The sequence below is a fragment of the Tenrec ecaudatus genome, chromosome 18 (assembly GCF_050624435.1).
Source record: "Tenrec ecaudatus isolate mTenEca1 chromosome 18, mTenEca1.hap1, whole genome shotgun sequence".
Classification (NCBI taxonomy): domain Eukaryota; kingdom Metazoa; phylum Chordata; class Mammalia; order Afrosoricida; family Tenrecidae; genus Tenrec; species Tenrec ecaudatus.
The window spans coordinates 15,793,373-15,818,881 of record NC_134547.1 but is presented as its reverse complement, the minus strand read 5'-3'; the positions used below and the strand labels follow the sequence as shown (position 1 = coordinate 15,818,881).

At 45.3% G+C, this 25,509-nt stretch overlaps 1 protein-coding gene across 1 annotated transcript in view; it reads right to left on the bottom strand.

Annotated features, from left to right (window-relative positions):
* Positions 1-25,509, bottom strand: part of EDDM13 (epididymal protein 13) — a 55,471-nt gene that overhangs the window by 9,716 nt on the left and 20,246 nt on the right. Inside the window, exons 2-5 of the mRNA XM_075536631.1 lie at positions 21,014-21,040; positions 16,323-16,381; positions 10,760-10,864; positions 10,343-10,399 (exon numbers count right to left, since the gene is read on the bottom strand). Coding sequence (XP_075392746.1) covers positions 10,343-10,399; positions 10,760-10,864; positions 16,323-16,381; positions 21,014-21,040 — 248 coding nt within the window. The remainder of the gene's footprint in view (positions 1-10,342; positions 10,400-10,759; positions 10,865-16,322; positions 16,382-21,013; positions 21,041-25,509) is intronic.

Below are 25,509 nucleotides of genomic sequence, written 5' to 3'. Positions count from 1 at the left end.
GAAAACCCCTTTGCCAGGAGTGGCAAGCATTGTGGGATAAGTGAAAAGGGAACGATTCCAAGTCCAGTGAGAGGTCAGAGTCTGGAGCAAATGCGGATGCTCCCTGTGGACTACCCATGGGGTCAGCCTGAGTGTGGAAACATGCAAGAGCATTGGAGACAAGATCCCATGGACATCAAATAAAAAGTAACCTTGACCTCCTTTCAATCAAGCCCTTCCCCCTGGTGGAACTTTGATTTTGAACTTGAGTCCTGCCATAGGAACACTGACAACGTTCTCCCCCAGCTGTTGGTTCCTCGTTAGAAGCTTCTCATTGATGGCTGAGAGTGGTCCCTAATCACCAATGAGGCCTCCTGCTGACTTGACTCGAGGTGAGAAATCACTCTCACTGGAGATGCCCAGACCCCCCAGGCAGACACTGTCACTTGTGCTATGGGTGACATGATAATGGCATCTCTGGGGAGAGGCCAGGTCCAGGAATCCTGTTCCTATAACCATGGCCTGAGATGTCAAGGGCATCCTGAAGGGCACTGCCTTGCAGAAATCTCTGGAGCAGAGAGCAGTCGAGTGAGGAGTGCTTCCTCAGGTCTAAGCCCAGGGTCAGAGCAGGTCAGAGGGGTTAAACAGGAGAGGGTGGTGGAGTGGGGGTTGTATAGGAACAAGACAAGACAAGTGCTGATCTTCCTCACCATGAGCAGTCTGTCCATGCCCTCCAGGGGAGAGGAGGTGTGCCTGGGTTCTCCCTCTGGATGGAGTCAGATGTGAAGGTCCCTGGGGAGGTGGTCTCCGGAAACTCCATGAAGCCTTAGACACCAGTTCCACTGAGCGCCTCACTGACCTCGTAGAGAGTTCATCATGGCATCTCGAATCCAACAGATGAAGCATTGTGTATGAAAATGGGGATACGCTGATAGAGTAAGATTTGAGGTAGGATTCAAGTATCCTGTGGCAGTGACAATCTCCTGTCAACTTGAACGAAGGGGTGGAGTCTAGTCTGTCAACCGGTCATAGCCAAGGAAGCCTATGTGTATGCATGATCTTCTCCTGAGGATTCTGGGAACTCCTGTACTCCTCCCTGGAGGTGGAGACTCTCTCTCTCTCTCTCTCTCTCTCTCTCTCTCTCTCTCTCTCTCTCTCTCTCTCTCTCTCTCTCTCTCTCTCTCTCTCTCTCTGCTTTACATTCCTATTGACAAGCCAGATAGAGCCTCATGATGGTAATGAGAGCCGTGGAGCTGGAGGAGCCACGTGGAGCCCCACGCCAGTGCTGAGATGCTTCCACCGCCACTGGATCCACAAGACTTCCCACCCACTGACCTGTGAGCTTCCCGCATTTGCTGTCATTGCATAGCTGTGTGAGTCTAAAGAGGAATGTATGGACTAGTATCGACATATGGGGTAATATGACTAACACACACATACCCAAACAGAACACACACACACACATGTACAAGCACACATAGATGAAGACATAGTCTATGTTACGCTTATGCTCCCATTTTTCCTTTCTTGAATCCCACTGCAGAGAGATGCAGTCTTCACCCATTATTTCTACAAAATTTTCCTTCATTGTTTCTGTATGTTTTCTGGATTCTGTGTATAAGCATGGCTTATATTTCTGTCTCCTTGTGTGAACAGAGGAGGATCCATCTCTCCTTCTTTAACCCAAGGAAAGAGGGGAAATGAAAAAATATGCATAGTGGGGGGGGACTTTAATCCCACATCTAGAAAATAGTCTCACTGCTCAAGTATAATTGCACTTACATTCCATTGTTTTGCATGTTATTATTCTTCCCTCACAGCCTTGACTGATGATCAAAAAGGAAATAAATGGTCTCTATAAAACCAGTGCTTTCTGGGGTTGAATGCCATCTAATTGGTCTCCATTAAAATTTTAGTTTTAGTAGGACATAATCCAGCGATCATACAATTCAGTCAATCAGTCACACCAAGAAGTGTTGTACAATAGCTACCACGATCAGTTTCAAGTAGTTTTTCTCCTTCTTGTCCTTGTTGTTATTAGCTCCCCACCCTGCCCCTTCTCTGCTGTATTCCCCCTAAACCCTTGATCTAGTTATTGGCTCTCTAAATTCACCTATCCTGGGCTTCATCCACTTTTAAAGCTGAAACTCTGTCCAGTCCTGCACCATCTTCACAATCATTTTTTCAGCTGGAAACCATCGTTGGGAGGATGACACAGGACCAGGTTGCATTTTGTTCTGTTGTACATAGGATGGCTATGGGTCCCAACTGACTCCATGACACTGCACAACCCCAGCAACCTGGACTGCCAGAAGAACAGGTTTGGAGGAAGTACAGCCAGCATGTGCCTTTGAGTCGAGGATGGCATGCCTTCATCTCACTTACTTTGGACATGTTGTCCGGAGAGGCTGGTCTAGAAAAGGACATCATCCTTGGCACAGTTAAGGATTAGTGAAAGAAGGGGAAGACCCTCTACAAGGTGAATGGACATGGATGGCAGCAGTGGACTCAGACATAACAACAACTGGGAGACTGGCACAGGTTTGGGCAGTGTTTTCTTGTTATACACGGGGTCACTGTGAGTGGAACCACTAACTTGATGATCCTTGGCAACAACTTTATCTGGTGGGGAGTTGGAATATAAAAGTAAATGAAAATAATGACAAGATAATAATTTGTGAGCCTGGAATCTCTTTGACTTATATTTTCCAGGTTAAGTTCATGCTATAGAATTTCACCAGATCTCCATGTTCAAGTGAAGGAAGGATGCATAGCCTCGTTTCCAAGATTGCTGGTGTCTGTACTGTGATAGTCCTGTTTTTCCCACCACCCAGGGACTCTGGCATCCTCCTTAGGCCTTTTCAGAGCAACGCCCTAAGAATCACTAGGCAAGTGGCCCTGAAAACCATCTTTCTTTGCCAGATATGGGTTGGGAATCTGGCCAATGTCATTGTCTTCTTTCATAATATCTATCCAGTCTTGTTTAACCAAAGACTGAGTCCCACGCAGATGATTCTCACCTACATGACTGTGGCCAACCCCTTGGTTAGTTTTTCCACAGGGATTCCCCACCCTTGGCAGTTTTTAATCTTATGGAATCTTTCTCCACTCTTGTGTGTAATTTGGTCTGTTTCAGTCACCAAAAGGCTCATAGGACCTCCTTGTGCTCCACTTCTGTCTTAAGCATCTATCAGGCTCTACCTCTCATCCCCGTGAAACATTGTGGCCAATGGCCGCAAAAAGAGTTTCCAAGGTGTGGTAGTTAGTTTATTGTGCCAACCTGGCCGATAAACACATACAGGGTTAATTGAAAGGCAGAGGGATAAATGGCTCGGTGAGCCTTGCCTTTCTAGTTCTCGGGTCTCTTGCTCTCTAATGGTCAGACCAGGGTGCAACTGCCTTAGCCAGTTGCGTGCTTCAGCTGGAAAGGCTCACTTCCTGCGAGACATACCCAAGGAGAAGCCACATGGCCCTACACTGAGGCAGCCCTGGGTGCTGGAGTGGCCATGTAGATATCCCTACCAGCGCTGAGATGCTTATACATTCACTGATTTGGCTTTCCTCCTGCAGTCAGCATCACTGCATGTGTTTTGTGAGATGGAGGAGGACTTTGTAGATTAGTGTCGGACATACGGGTTAATGTTGGACTTGTGGGCTTGGGCAGCACTGGGTTGGAATGTTTTCTTGTTGTTCACTTAATCTTTATATAAAACTCTTACATATGAGTTTCTGTGTATTTGTTTCTCTAAAGTACCTGGACTAACACACAAGATCATTGGTCCTTCCTGCTGCCTCTTCCTGGATTTCAAGTGCCTTGATAAATATCTACTTTCCTCTGAGAAGCTCTGGTCCACTGGAGCTTGGGTATGATACTCATACCCCCAGGCGACTGGTTCTGCTCAACTTCAGGTTTCAGTAAAGGGACTGTCCTCTTGTGGTCAGCTACTGACATCACCTTTATTGGCCTCAAAGTCTGGGTCAGTGGCTCCATGTTACTTCTCTTACTAGAGGCACCACCAGAAAGAGCAGTATATTCACACCGCAAACATTCCTACAACCACCTCCCTGAGACCAAAGCTGCCCACACAATCTCAATGCTGGTTGTCACCTTTGTCCACTTTGACATGCTGAGTTGTTTTTATTTTTTATATCCTTTCATTTTCAGACTTTTGTGTCTGGTTGATGCCTCCCACCTTTATTTTGACTTCAAGTTTTCCCACTCTCAGCCCCGTATTGCTGATCCACAGGAACACTCTGTGTCCGGTTCTGTGCATAAATTTTTGAAAGCCACTGCAGAAAGGCTAGGTAGGTAGCTTTTACTGTGTGTGTGTGTGTGTGTGTGTGTGTGTGTGTGTGTGTGTGTGTGTTGGTAGTGGTTGTACTCATCATACTATGCATCCTAACCTATTAAGTTCTTAGAATGGCCATTTTACACTTCACAGCATATATAAAGATCTTAAATGGGATAATGCCATATGCTTCCTCCCATGATCTATGCTATTGTTTTTATAGATGTTAAATTGATGTGCGCTTACAGCTGATACTAAATGCTATTGGTTGTGTGTCCATGAATCAGAAATGACTTGCAGAAAGTAAGAAAGGAAAGGAACACGTGGGTTATACATGTGTTCACAGGAACACGTGGGTTGTACATGTATTCACAGGCTGGCCCTTTCTAGTGCTCACCATAGTTGCTTGGGAAATGGTTGACCTTGTGTATCACTTACCCTGAATGTGGACGTCTTCCCAGCTTTCACAAGAACTTCACCTTATTTTACATTTTTCCCCACCAGACAGTAGAACATTATTTCTTAGATGCTAATAAAAATGATTTTTAAAAACCATCCAGAACCCCAATTGACAATAAGGAGATGATTATCAACAGATGATTTCAATTAGTTTAGAGAAAGCAAGTCAAAAAATGCTTTTAAGTATTTCTAATCTCAATTTCAAAATCAAAGAAATTCAATGCCAAGGAAAAAATATTCATTTTTAGAGCAAGTCTTTAAAGTAATTTCAAGCATAGAGAACTATTATAAAAACCCATGATACTGAAGGAAAAAATTCAAACTGCACCAAAGGCACTAGCCAAAAAATGCGGCTCCAGGAACTGATGGAATGCCAAGGGAAATGTTGCAACAAGCTGATGAAGCCCTGGAAGCGCTCATTTGTCAAAACCAAGAAATCTGGAAGACAGCTACTTGGCCAACTGAAATGTGGGAAACAGAAGGATTTCTCCCAAGCTGTCTCCCCCAAATATATGCCAGACTTAGCTGCTTGCGAATGACTACACACTTGGAGGTCATCAGAAGTAGATCAGGGGGCATTCTCCCTAAGAGCTATCAGCCATCTAGAGCAAGCAGTCACCACTGTTTATCCCACAACAAGTAGGGCCCACTCCCTTCTGATAAGGAGAGTAGTTGTCTGTTTCCTTATAGGAGACCCCAGAGAGGTCAAACCCGCCCAAGGATGACCAAGGTTAAGCGTCCACATTGAATCTAGGGTCCTCCCTTCTTATCCCATGTATATCCCTAGTCCCTCCCCTTCCGAAAGCATGTATACCCCTACCTCATCCCCTTACTATGATGTATGTGCCTATTGTACAGTCCCCCCTTCTTATGACATGTGTAGTTACCTATAACCATGCCCCCAAAGAGACATAAGCCTTGGTTAGCAATAACTAGCTCTCTTTCCTGCCCTCTCTGCACACACTGTGTGAGCATGCTACCAGGAGGTGAGCTTGCTACCATGAAATGTGTCTGACTTTATTTTACTCTCTCTCTCCCATCTCTCCCATTTCTCTATGACTCTAATATCATCTTTATATATCTCAACTGTACAATTGCATTCACTGAACCCATGATTAGTATGAGGGACTGGCTTCCCCCACATGGGTTACCAAAACAACAAACAAATCTCTCTTAGAAGAAGTACACACATAAAGCTCCTTAGAAACAAGGGTGGCAAGACTTCATCTCCTACTTTGGACATGTGATCAGGAGAGAACAGTCTCTGGAGAAAGACATCATGCTTGGCAAAATAGAGGGGCAGTGAAAAAGAGGAAGACCTTTGGCAAGCTGGACTGACACAGTGGGTACAGCAGCGAGCTCAACCATAAGAACAATTGTGAGGATGGCACAGGAGCAGGAAGTGTTCCATTCTGTCGTACATAGGGTCGCCTTGAGTCAGAACCGACTCGACAACACATACAAGGGAATTGTGCCAGTTGATTCATAGCAGATTTGCTTGAAATTGTCACACACAAAAAAAAAAACTAGAAACACTCTCCATGACTGTTCATCAGAGAATACAGCAATGCACCATGGTAGAGTTTAACTTAAGGAGAGATAGGTAATAAGGCAAACACAAATAGAATGCCAGGAAATACCAAGTTCAAAAAGGGCTGCAATACTGCTCAACCACGAAGAGAAAGGACTGATGCATGTCACTGTCACAAGGTAGATGACCCCTGAAAGCATCATGCAGACAAGGAGATGGCCGTGGACACGGGGAAACACAATGTGGATGACTCATTGAATGTGAGACTGACAATCTGTTCTGTAAGCCTTGACATGATTCATGCATGATTTAAAAGAAAAATTTTAAAAATCACACTGAGCAGAATAAGCCAGTCACATAAGGACACATATTGTATGATCTCAATTATATTAAATAAGCAAATGCCTGACAGACAAAGATTATTATTGGTTACCAGGGGCAAGAGGGGAGGGAACCCTTTTATGTTTAGGGGGCATTGAGCTAAAGTGAATGGTGGCAGAATGATTTGGAAAAGGATGTCGAGAATATGTGCACCATTGGAGGAAGGTAATCCCCATCACTGGATTGTACATGCTGAAATTGGTGCATCAATACAGGGGTCGTTATATATTTCCACCAGGGAATGAAAGAAGGAAGGAAGAAATGAAGGAAGGAAGGAAGGGAGAGAGGGAGGAAGGAAGGGAGGGAGGGAAGGCCTATGTGGCACAGTACTCTGATACACATGGATGGCCATGAGTTTCAATCAATTTGACCGCAGCTATGATCCACAAGGTCCACAGTTTGAAACCACAAGCTCCTCAAAGGGAGAAAGGTGGGGCTTTGTATTCCTGTAAACAGTCTGGGAAACTCACAGAGGCAGTTCCATCTTGTCCCAGAGGGTCATGATTAGTAAGCATCCACTCGATGGCATGAGTTGGGTTGGGCAGTTTGGTTTGGTTTATGGACACCTCGTGGGGTGATAGGTTCTACCTTGTGCTGCTAAACTCTAGGTCACCAGGTGGAAACCACCAGCTATGAGATAGAGTTGTGGCTTTCTACTAGTTGTAGTCTCAGAAACCCACAGGGCCAGTTCTAGTCTGCCCTACAGGGCAGTGGTTCGCAACCTTCCTAATGCCGCAACCCTTTAATACAGTTCCTCATGTGGTGGTGACCCCCAACCATAAAATTAATTTTGTTGCTACTTCATAACTGTAATTTTGCTATTGTTATGAATCGGGCAACCCCTGGGAATGGATCATTCGACCCCTAAAGGGATTGCAACCCACAGGTTGAGAACCATTGCTATAGGATCACTATGAGTCAGAGTTGACTCAATGGCAGTGAGTTCAATGCTTTAGCATTTCTCCACCAACTCTTGTGACCGGTGGAGTGGGCAGCAGCATATCAGAAGCTCCTCCACAGAGTTGTTTTAATTGCAAGAATACTTTGTTCTAATAACCCGGCATTCATGATGTTCACCTTCCTGACACGATGGCTGAAGACAAAATGGGTGCATAAGCAAATGTGGTGAAGAAAGCTGAGGTGTCCCGCTATCAAAAGATATAGCATCTGGGGTCTTAAAGATTTGAAGATAAACAAGCAGCCATCTAGCTGAGAAGCAACAAAGTCCACATGGAGGAAGCACACCAGCCTGTGTGATCATGAGGTATCGATGGGATCAGGTATCAGGCATCAAAGACCCAGAACAAAAAATCGTATCAATGGGAATGAGGGGGAATGAGGAGTGGAGACTCAAAGCCCATCTCCAGACAATTGGACATCCCCTCACAGAAGGGTCACAAGGAAGAGAAGAGCCAATCAGGGTGCAGTATAGCACCAACGAAACATACAACTATTCTCTAGTTGTTTAATGCTCACCCCCACCCCAACTATCATGACCCTAGTTCTACCCTACAAATGTGGCTAGATCTGCACACTGGTACAGATAAGAGCAAAAGTAATAATATTGTGTATACGAAATTCTCAACTCCCCTGGCATCCCAAGTTGTTAACCTGAGTAAATGGAAGAACTTACTTCACAGAGCCATTTCAACAAGCATGCATTTTATTATAGAAATGAGAGATTACGGTTGAGAAGGGTCTGGAAGAAAAGTTGGTGGGGGGATTTCTATAGCTGGTCTCTCAGCTACAATATGGGTTCATCTCCTGGCCCACAAGAAATTCTGGAGACCCCCAGAGTCCTTGGGGTCAAAGCCAAAAAGCAAACCCATTGCCATTGACCCTGACCACCCCCCTGTTACAGAGTAGCAGGCAAGTAGAAACCATTTGCTTTACCCCGAGACCAACAGATGTTATTCCCTGAAGGGTCCAATTCGGTACCCTCCAAATGAGCAGTTTGGGGACAGAGAAAAGGCTTCGTTAGGGGAGGGGGATGTGAGACTGTCGAAGAGATGGAGGCCTTTGGAAGGTTGACCCGGGTTGAAGCAGCATCACTAAAAAGAACAGCAGGGATCTTTTCTAAGGAAGAGAAGAAAAGAAGTGAGACATGAATTTGTGCATGTGTGCACATCATCGTTCACTTGCCAAATCCATGTCTCACCCCCTTCAAGCCCATCTCCTCCCACCACGGCGGCAAACCGCTCTCCTCAAGGACTACTCCCCCCGCTTTGTTATTCCCCCCCACTAGCTGGAGTCACTATCTGAAAAGAAACACCATCTCAAAGGGGTCATCACCCCTGGTTTCCCCTCAGAGCAGTTCCTCTGGCAACCCTGTGGAAGGAGCTGCCCCTTCCCGGTCCTCACAGACACAGCACCCTGCCCCATCCTTCACAACAGCATGGCTATGGATGGTTGGTCGCTCTCTGCCACCCCAGAGGAGGTGCTCCACCCGAGAATGGTGGACAAGTTCTGGTTCCTGGAGTCCCAGAGGGCGAGAAAGTTCTTGCCCCCATGAGGATTCATAGTCTAGTCCCAAGCTTGGCAACTCATGGCCAATGCAACTATTGTTCCATTATACAAATTGGTTTTGTTTTGCTTTTTCTAAAAAACAATAATAACAACAATAATAAAATAAAAATTGAGATAAAATTCACTTAAGGAGTCACGATGATGCAATGGTTCAGCAGTTCAAATCCACCCAGTGGCTTTCGGGCAGAAAGACTTGGCGATCAGCTCCCAGAAAGATTATTGACTGTGAAACCCTATAGGGCAGTTCTATTCTGTTACACGGGGCAGTTAGAGTCTAACTCAGTGGTTCTCAACCTTCCTAATGCCTCGACCCATTAGTACAGCTCCTCAGGGGGTGGTGACCCCCAATCACAAAATTATTTTCATTGTTACTTCATAACTGTAATTTTGCTACTGTTCTGAATCGGGTGATCCCTGTGAAAGGGTCGTTTGACCCCTAAGGGGGAGTCACGACCCACAGGTTGAGAACCACTGGTCTAAATGGACTCCATGGCCCTCTCACAGCAACAGCAAAATCTATGTCAATCAAACAAAAAATTCTGAAATGAGACAGTGGATATAGTGGCCCAGCATTATACTAAATGCCACCAATGATTAATTTAATGTTGTGTGCAATCTACCACAGAGCCCTGGTGGCATACTGAGTAATGAATTGTGCTACTAACTGCAAGGTCAGCAGTTCAAAATCTCCAGGTGAGTTAAATGAGAAAAACAAAGTTTTCTACTTCCATGAAGATTTAGTCTCAGAATCCCACAGGGGCAATTCTGCTCTGTCCCGTTAAGGTCACGTACTAGGAGATGGTGGAAGTGACTTGATGGCAGTGAGTTTGGGTGTGTGGAATTCTGCCACAGTTGAGAAAAAAAAGTTGCACGAATTCATCCTTGAATCCATCCAGCTCTCTAGGCATCCGGCATTTGTCATGCCTTCCCTTCGCTGGCTGTACCAGGCAGTGGCTTGAAAGCTAGAGGTCATGAACTTGGCATGTTGTTGCACAATCCTGTGAGGGGAGTTTTCAAATGCACCTGGGGCCCCTACCTCAAGTATTAGGCACTTTCCCTCCAAGTCCCTCCCTAGCAGCGGAAAAGCCCACCTGAACGTACCTGACCCACCTGGATGTACCTGACCCACCTGAACGTACCTGACCCACCTGGATGTACCTGACCCACCTGGACATACCTGACCCACCTGGACGTACCTGAAGTCAGCATCTGGGTTGCAGTAGTGGCAGTAACACTTAGGAGGCCAATGAAGAGTTGAACCAGGAACAGAGAAATAAATGGTTAAGGTGAGAGAGGTCCTATTCCTCCCTTCCTTCCTATACTTGTTCCCATACTAATGAGAAAAAAAACACAGCAACAACCAGAACCCCTCTTTCATGCTTACTGGAAAGAAGGCAGAAAGGAAAGAAAGAGGGAGGGGGAAGGAAGAGGTAGAGAGCGGGAGAATTTATTAACAGAATGTTAACAGATATCCTCTCCTACCTTGACCTGCTTGTCAATGCTTATTCTTCCTTCTTCCCTTCCTCTATGGCTAACTTCTCTTTCCTCCCACACCCTCCCTCCCTCTACCTGCCCTGGGACGCCAGCGCCTTACCCAGTCTCCTTTGTTGTAAGACACAAACAAGAAGGTGACCATCATATAGATGCATTTCAGCACGTTCCAACTGTTCTTCTTCTTTGGAAGAACTTTAATGGGATGCTCGGTCACTTGGGGCTTCCCTGAGAAGAATTGGGTAGAAAAAGATTACAATGATGGCTTTCTTGTTCTCTGACTGGCTGCCATGTGTGAATCTCCAGCTACAGGACAGATCTTCCCCTCAATCTCCCAACCCACATCTCCACCTCCCTCCCCAGTGGAGATTGTGGTCAACATTGAATCCGCATGCTGGCTTTTCCCCTTTGGAGATGGAATCACCCTGGAATCACGATCCCAGATGAATAACCAGTATGCTTTTTCCCTCTTCACATCCAAAATGTCACCCAGGCTGACCCTTATAGTTCCCACATCAATCACTGAACTACAGTGTCTCTCAAGCCTCCCAACTCCCTACTCCCAAACCAAACTGAGCCCATGGCCACGAAGCTCACTCACAGGCAGCCCTTGGAAGCCAGAGTGGAACTACAGCTGAAAGAGCTAATTTGGGGGCTATAAGTGAGCAGGGCTTTCTTCTCAGGCACCTCTGGGAAGATTTGAACTCCCAGCTATTGGGCTAATCGCCAAGAGCCAACATGTCCATCACCCAGAGATCTACTGCCTACTCGGTCTCCCCACTCCCTGTTCTACTTGAGCACGAATAAGAGATGGTATTGACACCACCCACATGTGCCCTATCCTTACACCAAAAACATGGACCTGCTATGTTTACCCCCAAAGAAGGGGTTGTGTAACTAACCTATGCTCAATTTTTTTTCCAAGAAAGAAAATTGACATAGCAGTGCTTATGGAAAATGCAGGGGGGATGGGAGGGAATGGTTGGCAAACAAATGTAGAGGGTATGTGTTATCCAGTCGCTGTGTTGCTTCCTTCTTTCAAACCTAATGTGCTACACACATGCTGGCTCAGGCTACCCAGCATTCTTTCCCTCTCCTTCATTAAAGTGGTTCTTGTTAGCCACCATGTGAGTGGCCCTTCCCTGCACGTTGGGACGGGACGGGATGGGATGGGATGGGATGGGCCCCCCGGAGCTTTTACGGGCTTATTTTAGGGGGTAGATAGCTAGACCTTTCTAATCACTCTTTCTTACTCTGGACCCTTTACCAAATCCTCTTCAGCATCGTGTCAGTACTCAAGCCTCCCTGAGAGATGAGTTGTGGCTGACCATAAGGTGCATCAGCCAGGAGTGGAGCCCGGGTCTCTGGCATGGAAGGTGAGAATGCTACCCCTAAACTACCACTGTGCTCTTTATTTAAGATTTGCACACGCACACACACACAATTCCCAAATGTAAACTTTACAATTAAATGTGTTCAGATAAACAAACACACAAAAAAAGCAACACCAACATAAAAACTAGTTGCTATTGAGTCAATTCCAACTTCTAGTGCACCCGGATGACTCAAAACAGAACTGAGAACCAATGGGCTGTCAAGGGAAAGTGGTCACATACAGATCGATCAGTACAGCATCAGTAGAAGCATTTTCCACTTTTCCCTGTCATTAAACTTAACAGCCAAACCAAAGCCAAACTCATTGCCATCGAGTGAATGCTGACTCATAGTGACCCCTGTGGGTTGCCGGGACTGTAACTGTTTACCAAAGTAGAAACCCCAGTCTTTCTCTAGCGGAGCTGCTGGTGATTTCAAACAGCCGACCATGTAGATTATAGCTCAATGCCTAAGCACTACACCAGCAAGCCTCCCTAAACTCAGCAACAGTCTAGCCTAATCAACCAAGAACGTTGGCCTTCAGTCTTAGCTGCGTAGTGGTTATGCCTTAGGCTGCTCACTGCAAGATCAGCTGTTCAAAAGTTTCTCCACAAGAGAAAGACAGGGCTTTCTACCCATAGAGAGCACTCCCTCAATGCAAGAACACTTCGTTCTATTAAACTGGCATTCCATGATGCTCACCTTCCCAACATGGTCACTGAAGACAAAGTGAGTACATAAGCTAATGTGGTGAAGAAAGCTGGTGGTGCCCGGCTATCAAAAGATATAGCATCTAGGGGTCTTAAAGGCTTGAAGATAAACAAGCAGCCATCTAGCTCAGAAGCAACAGAGCCCACATGGAAGAAGCACACCAGCCTGAGTGATCAAGAGGTGTTGAAGGGATCAGGTATCAGGACATCAAAGAACAAAAATTTATATCATTGTGAATGAGGGGGAGTGCGAAGTGGAGACCCAAAGCCCATCTATAGGCAACTGGACAACCCCTTACAGAAGGGTCATGGGGAGATGAGCCAGTCAAGGTGTAGTGTAGCAATGATGAAACATACAATTTTCCTCTAGTTCTTAAATGCTTCCTCTCCCCTGCCCCCAGCCCCCATTATCGTGATCCCAATTCTACCTTAAAAATCTGGCTAGACCAGAGGGTGTACACTGGTACAGATAGGAACTGGAAACACAGGGAATCCAGGACAGATGAACCCTTCAGGACCAGTGGTGAGAGTGGCAATACCAGGAGGGTGGAGGGAAGGTGGGGTAAAAAGGGGGAACCGATTACAAGGATCTACAAAGAAAAAAATCTCCTTGGGGGACGGACAACAGAAAAGTGAGTAAAGGGAAACATTGGACAGTGTAAGATATGAAGAAATAATAATAATTTATAAATTATGAAGGGGGAGGGAGGGTGGGGGAGGGAGGGGGAAATGAGGTGATACCAAGGGTTCAAGTAGAAAAAAAAGTTTTGAGAATGAAGATGGCAACAAATATACAAATGTGCTTGACACAATGGATGGATGGATTGTGATAAGAGTTGTATGATCCACCAATAAAATGATTTTTTTAAGTTATCGTCTCAGAAACTCACAGAGGCAGTTCTACCCTGTCCTATAGGGAGTAGAAGTAGGCAAGTTTTTGTTGTTGATGGTGGTGGTGGTGGTGGTGGTGGTGGTCTCAAGGACAGCAGTCTCATAAAAATTATCAATGTGAGTTTAATCCGACAACTGTTTATAAAGAATCTAAACTAGTGATGACGAAACCATACAGGTGGAGGCAGTGAAAATGGTGACACAATGTGAAGTATGGAAACAACGGTATTGGACTGTCCGTGTGGAAATTTTAAATGGATGCATGCTTGGTTGTGTATATAAAACTTAAACCAAACTCACTGCTATGGAGTCGATTCTGACTCCTAGCTGCCCTATAGAACAGAGCAGACCTGCCCATGGGTTTCTGAGACAGTAACTCCCTACAGGAGTAGAAAGCCTCGTCTTTCTCCTGAAGAGCAGTTGGTGGTTTCGAACTGCTGACCTTTTAGTTAGCAGCATAACCCATAGCCTTGATGTCACCTGCTGACTTTGCGTTCTCAGCCCTCTATGGTACCAAGGCTCCTTCTGTGTATCCATTCTCCCTGCCATTAGGTGAACGCTGACTCATATCAACCCCATCCCCACCTTGGGTTTTTAAGACTGTAACTGTTTACAGGAATAGAAATCCCGGTTTACAGGAGTAGAAATCCCGGTCTTTTATACTCGGAGCTGCTGATGGTTTTGAACTGACAACCATGCGCATCGTAGTCAACAGGTAACCACTACACCACCAGGGCCCCCCAAAATAAAGAACATATATATATATATTATTTTTTAATTGCCATACAATAAAATTGACGGGTTTTTTTCTTCCTGGTACACAGTTTTATGGATTTTAGCATGTTTAGATTCATGTAATAAATAGCATGATAGAGACACAGACTAGTTCCACCATGCCAAAAAGGAAAACAAAACCAACAGAAAATGCCTTTGTGCTACCTTGATGGTGGAAAATCCCCTCATGCTCACCCTGTTCCTCACCCCTGGGATCCACAGACTTTTTTCTGTCACCATAGTTTTGTCCTTTTGAAAATGTCAATAAATGGAATCTCTTGGTATGAGGAGGCCTTCAAAAATTTGATGAAAAATAGAATGAATAGGTAACAGATGTTCTCCATGGACTTTTTGAAGCCTTCTGAGACCACAAGACTCCACTGCTGTGACATCTATTTGGAAATCACCCTGCAGGTGCCCTCCGGGTAGAGCAGTGCAGTTGCTGGGCTGCTCCCCAGGAGGAGCTCCACTGGGAACTTCAAAAGAAAAGACCCTTGGATCTGTTCCTGTGATGAGTACAACCTTGAACCCACAGGGGCAGTTCGACTCCGTGTAGAAGAGTTTCACTCTGTCCTTTAGGGTCACCGGGACTTAGAGTAGACTTGATGGCAGTGACCTTGGTTTGGTTCTGACAGTATATAGCCCTCGTGGTGCAGTGGTTACAAGTTGGGCTGCTAAGTGGAAGGTCAGCAGTTTGAAACCACCAACTACTCCATAGGAGAAAGGCAGGGCTTTGCATGCTCATCAAGAGTTTCTGTTTCGGAACCCACAGGGACAGTTGTACCCTTTCCTATAGCGTCACTATGAATCAACATCGACTTGATGTTTGTGAGTTTGCGTGACATTGGGTAATGTTTGTGAAACAGAAGGAGCTGAGAATGTATAAGAATGTGACTGAGGTTCTTTGACATTGATGCAATCTCGGAGAGAGGGTTCAATGGCCCCTGGTAGCAATAACTAAGAAAAATCAAAATGTCCACAATTCAGATCTCAGTACTTGGAACAAGAGCAGAGAGTCCTAGTGGTGTGGTGGGTGGCACATCGTTCTGCTAAGCATTGAACTGGTAACTGCCAGGTCACAGGTTCAAACCCACTAGCCACTCCTCAAGAATAAAAGATAAAGCTGTCTGTTCCCATAGAGAAAGTCTTAGAAACCTAAAACAGGGCCATGAGTTTGGGTGATTTTTGTTTTGTTTTATACAAACAAGCGGTAAGAAAGGGACAAGGTGGCTCAAAGGCTGTTGAACGTCATCAAGGTGCCCTTGAAGAAGACAGACTCTTGGGCCCTGGAAATCCTGATTTTTATCACCTAACATCTTCCCTTCTAGTCATTATTATGTTGCCGTCCCCAGTTGCCCCATAGTTGGTTCCAACTCCTGGTGGCCCTGTGTATGCCAGTAGAACAGTGCCCCGTGGGGCTTTTTTTGTTTTTTAACTTTTTTGGGTGGTTTATTTTGCTCACTTTTTTTAGTTTTCTTCTTTTATTCATTGGGAGGAACAGATATATCAAATCATTCTACATGGCGTCTTCAAGGATGCAATCTCTCAGAAGCAGACCACCAACGCTGTCTTCTAAGGCACTTCTGGGTGGGCCTGAATCTCCCACCTTCTGACTAGGTGCCCAGCACCTAACCTTGGCACCACCCAGAGACTCTTGCAATAGGTTGTGGCTTTCAAGGAGAGTCGGATTCCTGGTAACGTCATGTGTGTCAAGTGGGACGAGGCTTCAGAGGGTCCCGGGCTGCGCGACCCTTCAGAAGCGATCACCAGGCTTTCCTTCCGAGGCACATCTGGGTGTATTCCAACTGCCTACCTTCTGCCTAGAAGCCAAGTGCTCAACTACTTGTACCACCCAGAGATTCCAAAGGCATTATGATAATCCAAACCAAGGAACTCACCATGTTCTAGAATGGAGACACAGGAGCCCGAGAGGCAGGGCTCCACAGACTTACCTTCCTTGCAGTCACTGGTTTCTTCTACAAACAAAAAGATGAAGAAAGGAGAAGGGGGGGGGGAGAAGAAAGAAAGAAACCATTAGGGAATGTTGAAATACTGGAGGAGACCAACGTGTAAATTGGATGTCCCACTGGATGTCTCAGATGAGGAAAGAAGGACTCGAACTGGCATTTGCTGTTCCTTGAGCCCAGACACTCTCTTGCCTCGGGACCTCTGTCTGAAACACAGAGCCTCATGAATCGCTCCCTGTGATGGCACGCTTCATGTGCCAACCTGGCTAGCTATAATTCTCAGTAGTTTGACAGACAATGGACTGGCTGCTATACCACAAATGCAATGTAATAGAATGTAATCACTTTCCTGGATGTGACAAGCAGTTGGACGGAATGCTTTCTTGAGGGGTAAGGCCCGCCTGCTGAATATAAATGGGTGTCCTGACAAAGCTCGGGTTCTCGCTCATCTATGTCTATGTCTCAAGCGATAACTATCTCTGTCTATCACTCACTGCCACTAGGTCAATGATGACTCCTGGGAACTCAACAGGACAGGGTAGAACTGCCCTGGTGAGTCTCCAAGATTGTCATTCTTTACAGGAGTTGAAAGCCCTGTCTGTCTCCTGAGTGGCTGATGGTTTCAAAGCCCAACACACAACCACTACTCAACCAGACTCCTTATCTATGTCTTTGGCTCTCCGCATAGCTATCTATACATTGCTACACTTTTATAGGTCTATCCCTGGTGTTGCTCTCCTAGAGACCAAGATAGCACTATGTTCTCTCTGGTTTGCTCAAAAGTCACTTCTGTCACCACCTGTTACCAAATTGCCAGCCTCTCCCACACTGCATTGCCCTTTCCCGTATTCTTCTTCTCACCTAGCACTTACCAGCATCCAACGGACTTGATTCGTTTGCCTTCTTTCTCTTCCCATTTGAATACCATTTTTTCATCATCATAAAATATGCATGACACACCATTTGTCAATTCAACATTTTTCACACGCACCATTTAGGGACATTCATCCCTAACGTAATTTCATCATGTTGTGCAACCACCCCCCAGACTAAATGTCAAATTCTCCATCACTGTGAACAGAAGCCCACTACTTCCTAAACAAGGACTCTTTTCCACTACCCTCCTTCCCCTGGTACTCTGTGCATTTGCCTCTTATAGCCATTTCATCTAAGTGAGATCATACAATATTTTCCTCTAAGGGCACATGTGTTTGTGTTTTTTACTCTCTGCTCGACATCCAGCACCTAGAACAAGGCTAGGAAAAGAGCGAAGCCAAAAAACCACTGCCATTCAGCTCATTCCTACCCGTTGAGACCCTACTGAACATAGTAGAACTGCTGTTAAGCATTACTGAAGCAGAAAGCTTTGGGTTTTTTGGTGGGGGGTGGGTGGGTAGGTGGGTGGGCGGGAAGAGGTAGCTGGTAGGTTTGAACCACTGACCTTGTGGTTAGCAGTCCAGGGCTTAACCCACTACACCACCAGCATCTTTTGGCACAGCATAGCAAATATTGATTTAAATGTGTTGTGCTGCACAATGGAAACCTACAAAACATTAACAAACAATGGTGAACCTGCAAAACATCTCATAACACGGATGAGCCTGGAGGGTCTTATGTTGAGTGAAACCAGTCCATCACAAAAGGACAAATATCGTATGAGACCACTATTATAAAAAGTCTAACACAATTGTTCCACACTAAAAGGCATTCTTTCATGGTTGCCAGGGATGGGAGGGGAAGAGAGGTTAAGACACTGGCTAGTTAACTTGGATGAAAGAGAAGACAATATAGAAATAGAGAAGTTATCAAAAATATGATGGTGGCAGGGGAAGCCATTGGGAGGAATGCAAGAGCTAAATGCAACAGAGGCAAACAGTATTATAGCTACGACCTTGCAACACTGTTAATCTATGAGGAGATGCTTGCATAGACACACAGGCTGAACAGGTGTGGGAAGGAGAGAGGTAGCATGCCCACAAATATATACAGGTTTGACAGAGGATATTTGTACACAATGACTTTCCTTTGCTGCAAATATGTCCACCAATTGGAGCATACAAGGGACAAAGTTATAAAAGTTTCTTAGCCATAATCAAATACTGCAGGGAATGAGACTCTGGGCCTGTGGGCTCAGGACCATAGTCTTGGGGACATCGAGGACACTTGGCAGAATAAAGATCATAAAGACAATGCTCTACATCCTACATTGGTAAGAAGAGATTGGGGATCTTAAAAGCTTGAGTGTCTATCTAAAATGCAACTATGTAAAGCCATCTCTTCTATCCAGAGGAAAGAAGCATGATGACTGGTGGGCATAATTAGTCCAGTGATCTAAGAAGGGCTAAATGAACGTCAGTCTTCAAAAACCTGAGACCAGAAGAACGAGGTGGTGCCTGGCTACCAGTTCCAACTGCTCTAAAGGGGTCACATTATCAGGTCCACAATAGAGTAGGAGAGAACAATGCAGAACAAAATCCTGAGTAAAACCAGGCTTACTGATCTGATAAAGATGGGAGGACCCCAAGACTATGGTCCTTGTTAACCCTTCAGGTCTGGAACTGTTCTCACTCCTTGACTCAATTTTCAGCCAAGCAACAGGTCTGTGAGGGCAACAGTAACACTGGAGAGGTCTGTGCACCTTAGAATAGTCAACCGCCTGAGATCACAAGGACACTACTTGCCCAAGGACAAAGTTCAGAAGGCAGGAACGAGGAGGACTAGGAACGGGAAACTTAGGGGGAACGTGGGCTAAGTGGATGTTGCAATGGAAGGAATGCAAATCGTGAAACGAGGCAGAATTTAAATCAACTGTTGGATGTGCAACTGATGACCTGCCCCATAAACTTCCACCCAGTTCACCATCAAAAGGTTTTGGTTTTGTTTGGTTGGGTGTTTTAAGTGTCTTGTGTTGATGAGGATGTGGAGAAAGTGGAACCTTCATTCATTCTTGGTGGAAATTAAAATTGGTGCTGTTGACGGAAATTCCAAAATGGTGCAGCTGCTGTAGGAAACAGTTTGGCTGTTCCTAAGCACAGTGGTATCATACGACCCAGCAATCCCTCTCTTAGGTCCATGTCCAACAGACCTGAAAGCAGCAACACAAACACAGGTGTGTCAATGCTCGCTGCAGCTCTGTTCACGATAGCAAAATGTTGGAAGCAGCCTAAGTGCCCATCAGCAGATGAATGGACAAACAAAAGGTAGTGCGCATGCACCGTGGACTATTACGGCATCGTAAAGAGAAATGAAGACCTGATGCATGGTATAGCCTGAATGAGCCTTGAAAACATCTTGCTGAGTGAAATCCGCAGGGGCAGTGAATTATTTAATATGGCTCTTCTAGCCAAAGTCTCTAACTCCCACCAAACAACCTTTCCCTGCCTGGATCTGGTGAGAAGGTGAGAAGGTGAGGAAGAAACTGATAAGATTCATCTGTGAGGAGTTTGGAACAAGACTCCTTAGAGTGACCTCCTGCTGTGTATAAAATGAGCTCTTTGCAAGGCAGGAAGAGGGAATCTCATTACCAGCAAGAGTCAGGAGTGGACTGTGTTTTCTGGATCCAAGATCCCTATACAGAGAACCTCCTGGTTCCAGAAGAGAGTTATGCCTCAAGAGGAACAGCAGCAGAACGACGAGCCAGAGCACGGAACAGAGGGATGGGGTTCCCAACCCTTGGAGCAAGTACAGATGAGTGCTTTTGTTCAAGAGGCTGGCTGGCTTGCAGAGTAGGGTGCCTCTGGGCACTTAATTGGGGAAACCAGACTTACTGAGCAAGTTTAGGCTCAGTGCCTTCAGGTTGAGGCTTATAGCAGAGTGGTCGGCCCTTGGGGCATTTATTAGCAGACTTGACAGTACTTTGTAACACGTCCTGATAAACAACTCAACTCTGAACATTTCTCATCGGCCTTACAACTTAACTTCCTTAATAAACCCTTTCAGGCTGAATTTTGTCTGTAAGTTCTGTGTAGCTATCGCGATGGATATCCGAAAGGAGAGGGGTAAAACAGAGAACATTAGGACATCACCAAGCAGGCAGTGATAAAAGGACATGTAGTGTATGATCTTGCCTCACATGAAATAACAAGATAAGGCCAATATATGAAGGCCAAAGTTTGCCAGGGGTTACAGGGATAGGAAGGAGAGAAAGGAGATTCACTGTTTAGGAAACAGGGAGCTTCTATTTATGGTGATGGGAAATCTGGCAATGATCAAAGTTAATGATTATACACCATGATTAATGTAATTTATATCATTGACTTGTACACCTGAACATTATTGAATTGACAATTGTTGTCTGTATTTTGTAATGATATAAAAGAAGGAAAAATTGATATCTGTTGGATAAATGAAAAAATGCTAAACATTTGAGATCATATCTAAAGATTCTTCTCACATAAAAATAAATAACTCTGTGTTTCTGGGCACTCAAACAAATGAACTCACGTGCCAGTATGTATATGTGTGTATGCATGTATATGCATTTGTCCTTATGTGTGTTGTGTGTACATGTGTGTACATGCATGTGCATGTGTGCGTATGTCCATGCATCTATATGTGTGTATGTATATGTATAATCCACTATGACAGTACAGTGGGAAAACAATATGCAACAGAGTCAAGCAGTCCAGTTGATGGACTCACCATTCAACACTTGAAGACTCAGCAGACCTAAGGAAGAAAACATACTAATTAATTTTCAAAAAGTAGCATCATCAATGCCTGTGGGTCAACAGGTTCAGCAAGCTCATCCCAAGCCTTGCCTCATCTGGGAAGTGCTGACACATTCCCAGCCACCTTTGCTCTTCCAACTGTCCTCTTTGACCCATTTCTGGGGACACGCTTCATTTTATATTGAAATGAAGTATCTGTTTGGGTAGCACAATGGTTAAGCATTCAACTACTAACCAAAGGTCAGAGACCTAAGCCCATCCAAGCAGCTCTGCCGAAGAAAAGACTTGTCCAGTCTCAAAAAAAAAAAATCAATACCATCAAGTAAATTTTCACTCACAGTGACCCTAGAGGACAGAGGAGAGCTTCCCTCGTTGGGGTTCCAAGGCTGTACATCTTTATGGAACAGCTAGTCTCCTGTTTCTCCTGAAGAGTAGCCGGTGGTTTCAAACTGCTGCCCTTGAGGTTAGTTAGCAGTCCCACTGGAAATCCCACGGGGCAGCTCTACTCTGACACATAGAGTTGCTGTCGATCAGAATCAATTTGCCGTCCCTGGGGCCAAGTGGTTACGCATTGGGCTGCTACCTTTTGAAAGATCTACAGTTCGAAACCATCAGTGGCTCCTCAGGAGTAAGACAGACTTCTGTCTCCAGTAAAGATTTACGGTCTCAGAAACTCATAGGGCAGCTCTACCCTGTCCTACAGGATCGCTATGAGCCGGATTTGGCTCAATGGCAGTGATTTTGAGAGTCACTGTGTCTGTCATCAGACTATGAGTTCCCGTAGAGCCATGACCACAGCTGAGTCATCATTTCGGTACTCTCACATGGCCTGAGCTAGATCAGACTCACGGCACCCCTATGTGTGTCAAAGTACAACTGGGCTCCATGAGTTTTCAACAGCTGATTTTTTTTTTTGGGCGGGGGGACCCATGCCTTTCCTCTGAAGCACCCCTGGGTAAACACATTCAGTCAGCAGCCAAGTACGTTCTTTGCACTACCCAGGCAGGCTATCCTGGCACATGAAACAAACAAAGCCCAAACCTGTTGATGTTGAGTTGATTCTGACTCATGGTGGCCCCATGTGTTACTGAGTAGAACCAAAGGGTTTTCTTGGCAGTTATCTGTACAGCTTAGTATTGCCAGACCTTTCTTCGAGAGCACCACTGAGTGGGTTTGAGCCACTGACTTTTCAGCCTGGAGTCAAGCAGAAACCATTTGCTCAGCCCCGGTTCTGACCTGGCACATACCTATGGCCATTGAGTCAACTTTGACTCACAGCAACCCTATAGGAAAGAGGAGAACTATCCCACAGGGTGTGGACAGCTGTCATCTTTATGGAAGCAAACTGTCACATCTTGCTTTGTCACAGTGGTTGATGGATTCGAACCACCGACTTTTGGTTGGCGGTTGAGCACTTACCTGTGCCACTAGACTGCATTAAAAACCACAACAACGCATTGCCATCAAGTCGATTCTGACTCATAGTAACCCTACAGGACAGGGTACAATTGCCAACAGGGTACAATTGCCACCGTGAGTTTCAGAGACTGTAACTCTTTATGGGAATAGAAAACCTGGTCTTTCTCCCGAGAAGTGGCTGGTGGTTTTGAACTACTGACTCCGCAGATCACAGGCCAGCATATAACCGCTACACCACCTGGGCTCATCTGGCCCAATATATATATAATATATTAAATATTCTTATTTAATTATAATGTATATATTAAATATTCTTGCTAAATTCATTTCCCACAAAGATCCCCAAAAGTCTGAATGGGATTAGATATTTACCTAGGATCTCTGAGGCCACCCGTCCGAAGAAAGTGTGGTCCAAGACCAGAGTTGCAGACAGGATCCAGAATGTTCAGTTCAAGGAGCCGTGAGAGAAGAGGTCATCACAGGGAATCACAAAAGAAGACATGGAGATTGGGTGCAAATAGTAACAAAGTATAAGGGGGGGGATTATGGTATGCAGATAGGACTCATGACAGTGAGCAGGGAGAGTCCATTGACAACTTCATTGAGTGGGACACTGAGCATGGCTTCAAGGACATACAGGGCATCGATGGGGAGGCAGCCACTCTCCATGGATTCAGTGGACCCTTACACACTCTAAAGCTGATCTTGTTTGCAGTTACTTCATCTCTTTGTACCTCAGGAAATCAAAGTTGAAGAAAGCCTAGCTTGCGAGGAAGTTGTAAGACATAAATAATGTAAAACACGAAAAGTGCTCTCGCCGGCGTTTGGTGTCTGGAACATCCTCATGGAATATTCGTCGTCGTCGTCATCATCATCACCATAACAACCTTACATGTAGCCCTGATTTGAGGAGGGATTGGTTCCCATTGGGCTTCCCACTGAATTTGAAGGTGACCGCTGATTATTTTAGCGTGTGTGTGTGTGTGTGTGTGTGTGTGTGTGTGTGTGTTTTAAAGAGGATGGTTGGAATCTGAGAGCTCTGAGAACTTATCTGTGGCTAGGAGCAAAGATTTTAAAAAGGTGAAAACAGAGGGGGTGATGTGAAAGAAATAGCTTACGTTTCAATACTGTTGGGACGGGAGCGGCGTGGAGGAGGAAACCCGGCAGGAGTCATTTGAGCACAGAGAGGACATGAAAAGAAAGGTATTAATGCCGTCTTTCCTCACTGTTGAGTAGAGCCCAGCCCCTAGCAGTCCCACAGGACAGAGTAGCACTACCCCCCGGGATTTATTGGCTCTCATCTTTACAGGAGCATATCAGCATATCATTCTTCCCAGGGATCACTGCTGGTGGGTTTGAACCACTAACTTTGGGGGTAATGGCCAAGTCATTAACCACTGCACCACCAGGGCTCCTTTCCATCCCACCCTACTGATCCTCAAAAGAAATCTTACCAATGGAGGGAAATGAAATGATCTCCCATATCTCATGGGACCGTGTGGGCTTAAGATGGTGGCTTTAGATCAGCGGTTCTCAACCTGTGGGTCGCCACCCCTTTGGGAGTCAAACCACCCTTTCGCAGGGGTCGCCTGATTCATAACAGTAGCAAAATGACAGTGATGAAGCAGCAACAAAAATAAGTTTATGGTTGAGGGGTCACCACAACATGAGGAACTGTATTAATGGGTCATGGCATTAAGAAGGTTGAGAACCACTGCTCTAGATGATTCTGTAACACTTGATCCTTTGGAGACCCAATTATTCAGGTGGTCAGAACCTCCCAGGTCCTCGGTTTCTATGGGGATTCAGCCTCCAGAGAATGAGAAGAATATCAAGCGATCAGCATGACCTGCCATTTTTCATCTCTCCTGGGTCCAAAGAAAGCTTGAGGAAACTGTACGTTTGTCCTCTTTGATTCTTATTTTGGCCTCCAACAAACACACAACTGAACATGTTTGTGGATTCTGGGGAAGTGGTTTTAATCTTTGAGAATAGAAGAAAACTTAAGCACCTTGTAGATGCATATGCTCCTGTATGGAATCGCCCATGCAACTGCAGACCCACGCCCATAACTCTCCCACAGACGTATGGACCCCTGCTGTCCATCTTGAGTCGCCCTCAGAGGTGGCAGTGATAGATTGAGACCACTCCTCCTAGCAAAGAGTTCCTTTCAACCTAGGACCAGGTTGAAAAGAACAACTCTCTTCTCCTTTCTGTTTTCTCTTTTTCTCAGGATCTGAAAACAAATGAGCTGCTCACAAAAGCAGAAAGATAACTTACTTTTCACTGGAGCATGCAGCAGAGCCAGAAATTGATGGGTCAATATGGAAAAGTAAGCAAACATTAAAAAAAATAGGGTCAATATTAGCACACACCCTAATACAATCCATTATTCCTTTACAAGATATATATTCTTAATTTTAAACTTGTTTTAACATCTGTCAAGTTGATCCCCAACATGTCATGGTCCCATGCATGATGGAATCAGAATATTTTGTTTGAAAGCGTTTTCATTGGCAGGTTTTATAGAAGTTGCTTGTCAAGCCTTTCTTTCTAGTCCATTTGAGTCAAGAAGCTCCGCTGAAACCTGTACAGTATTCCAGCAACACACTAGCCAATGATGGGCATGCCTGCGCAGCAACAGCCAGGAATAGAACCTAGCTCTCCAGCATGAGAGGCAATCATTCCATGATTAAGCCACTGCGCTTCCTGTTAAATCAGCCTGAGAGTGTTTATACCATAGAAATTGTTACCATAGAAAGTGTCAGCCAATGGAGATCCCCTCATAGAGGGTTTTAGGAGAGGAGATGGGTTAATTAGGATGTGAGGTAGTACCGATGAAGAACACAGCTTTCCCCCAGATCCTGGATGCTTCCTCCCCCCAACTACCATGATCCGAATTCTACCTTGCAGGGCTGGATAGGACAGAGGCTGTACACTGGTACATATGAGGGCTGGAGGTACAGGGAATCCAGGGTGGATGATACCTTCAGGACCAAGGGTGTGAGGGACGATGCTGGGAGAGTGGAGGGTGAGTGGGTTGGAAAG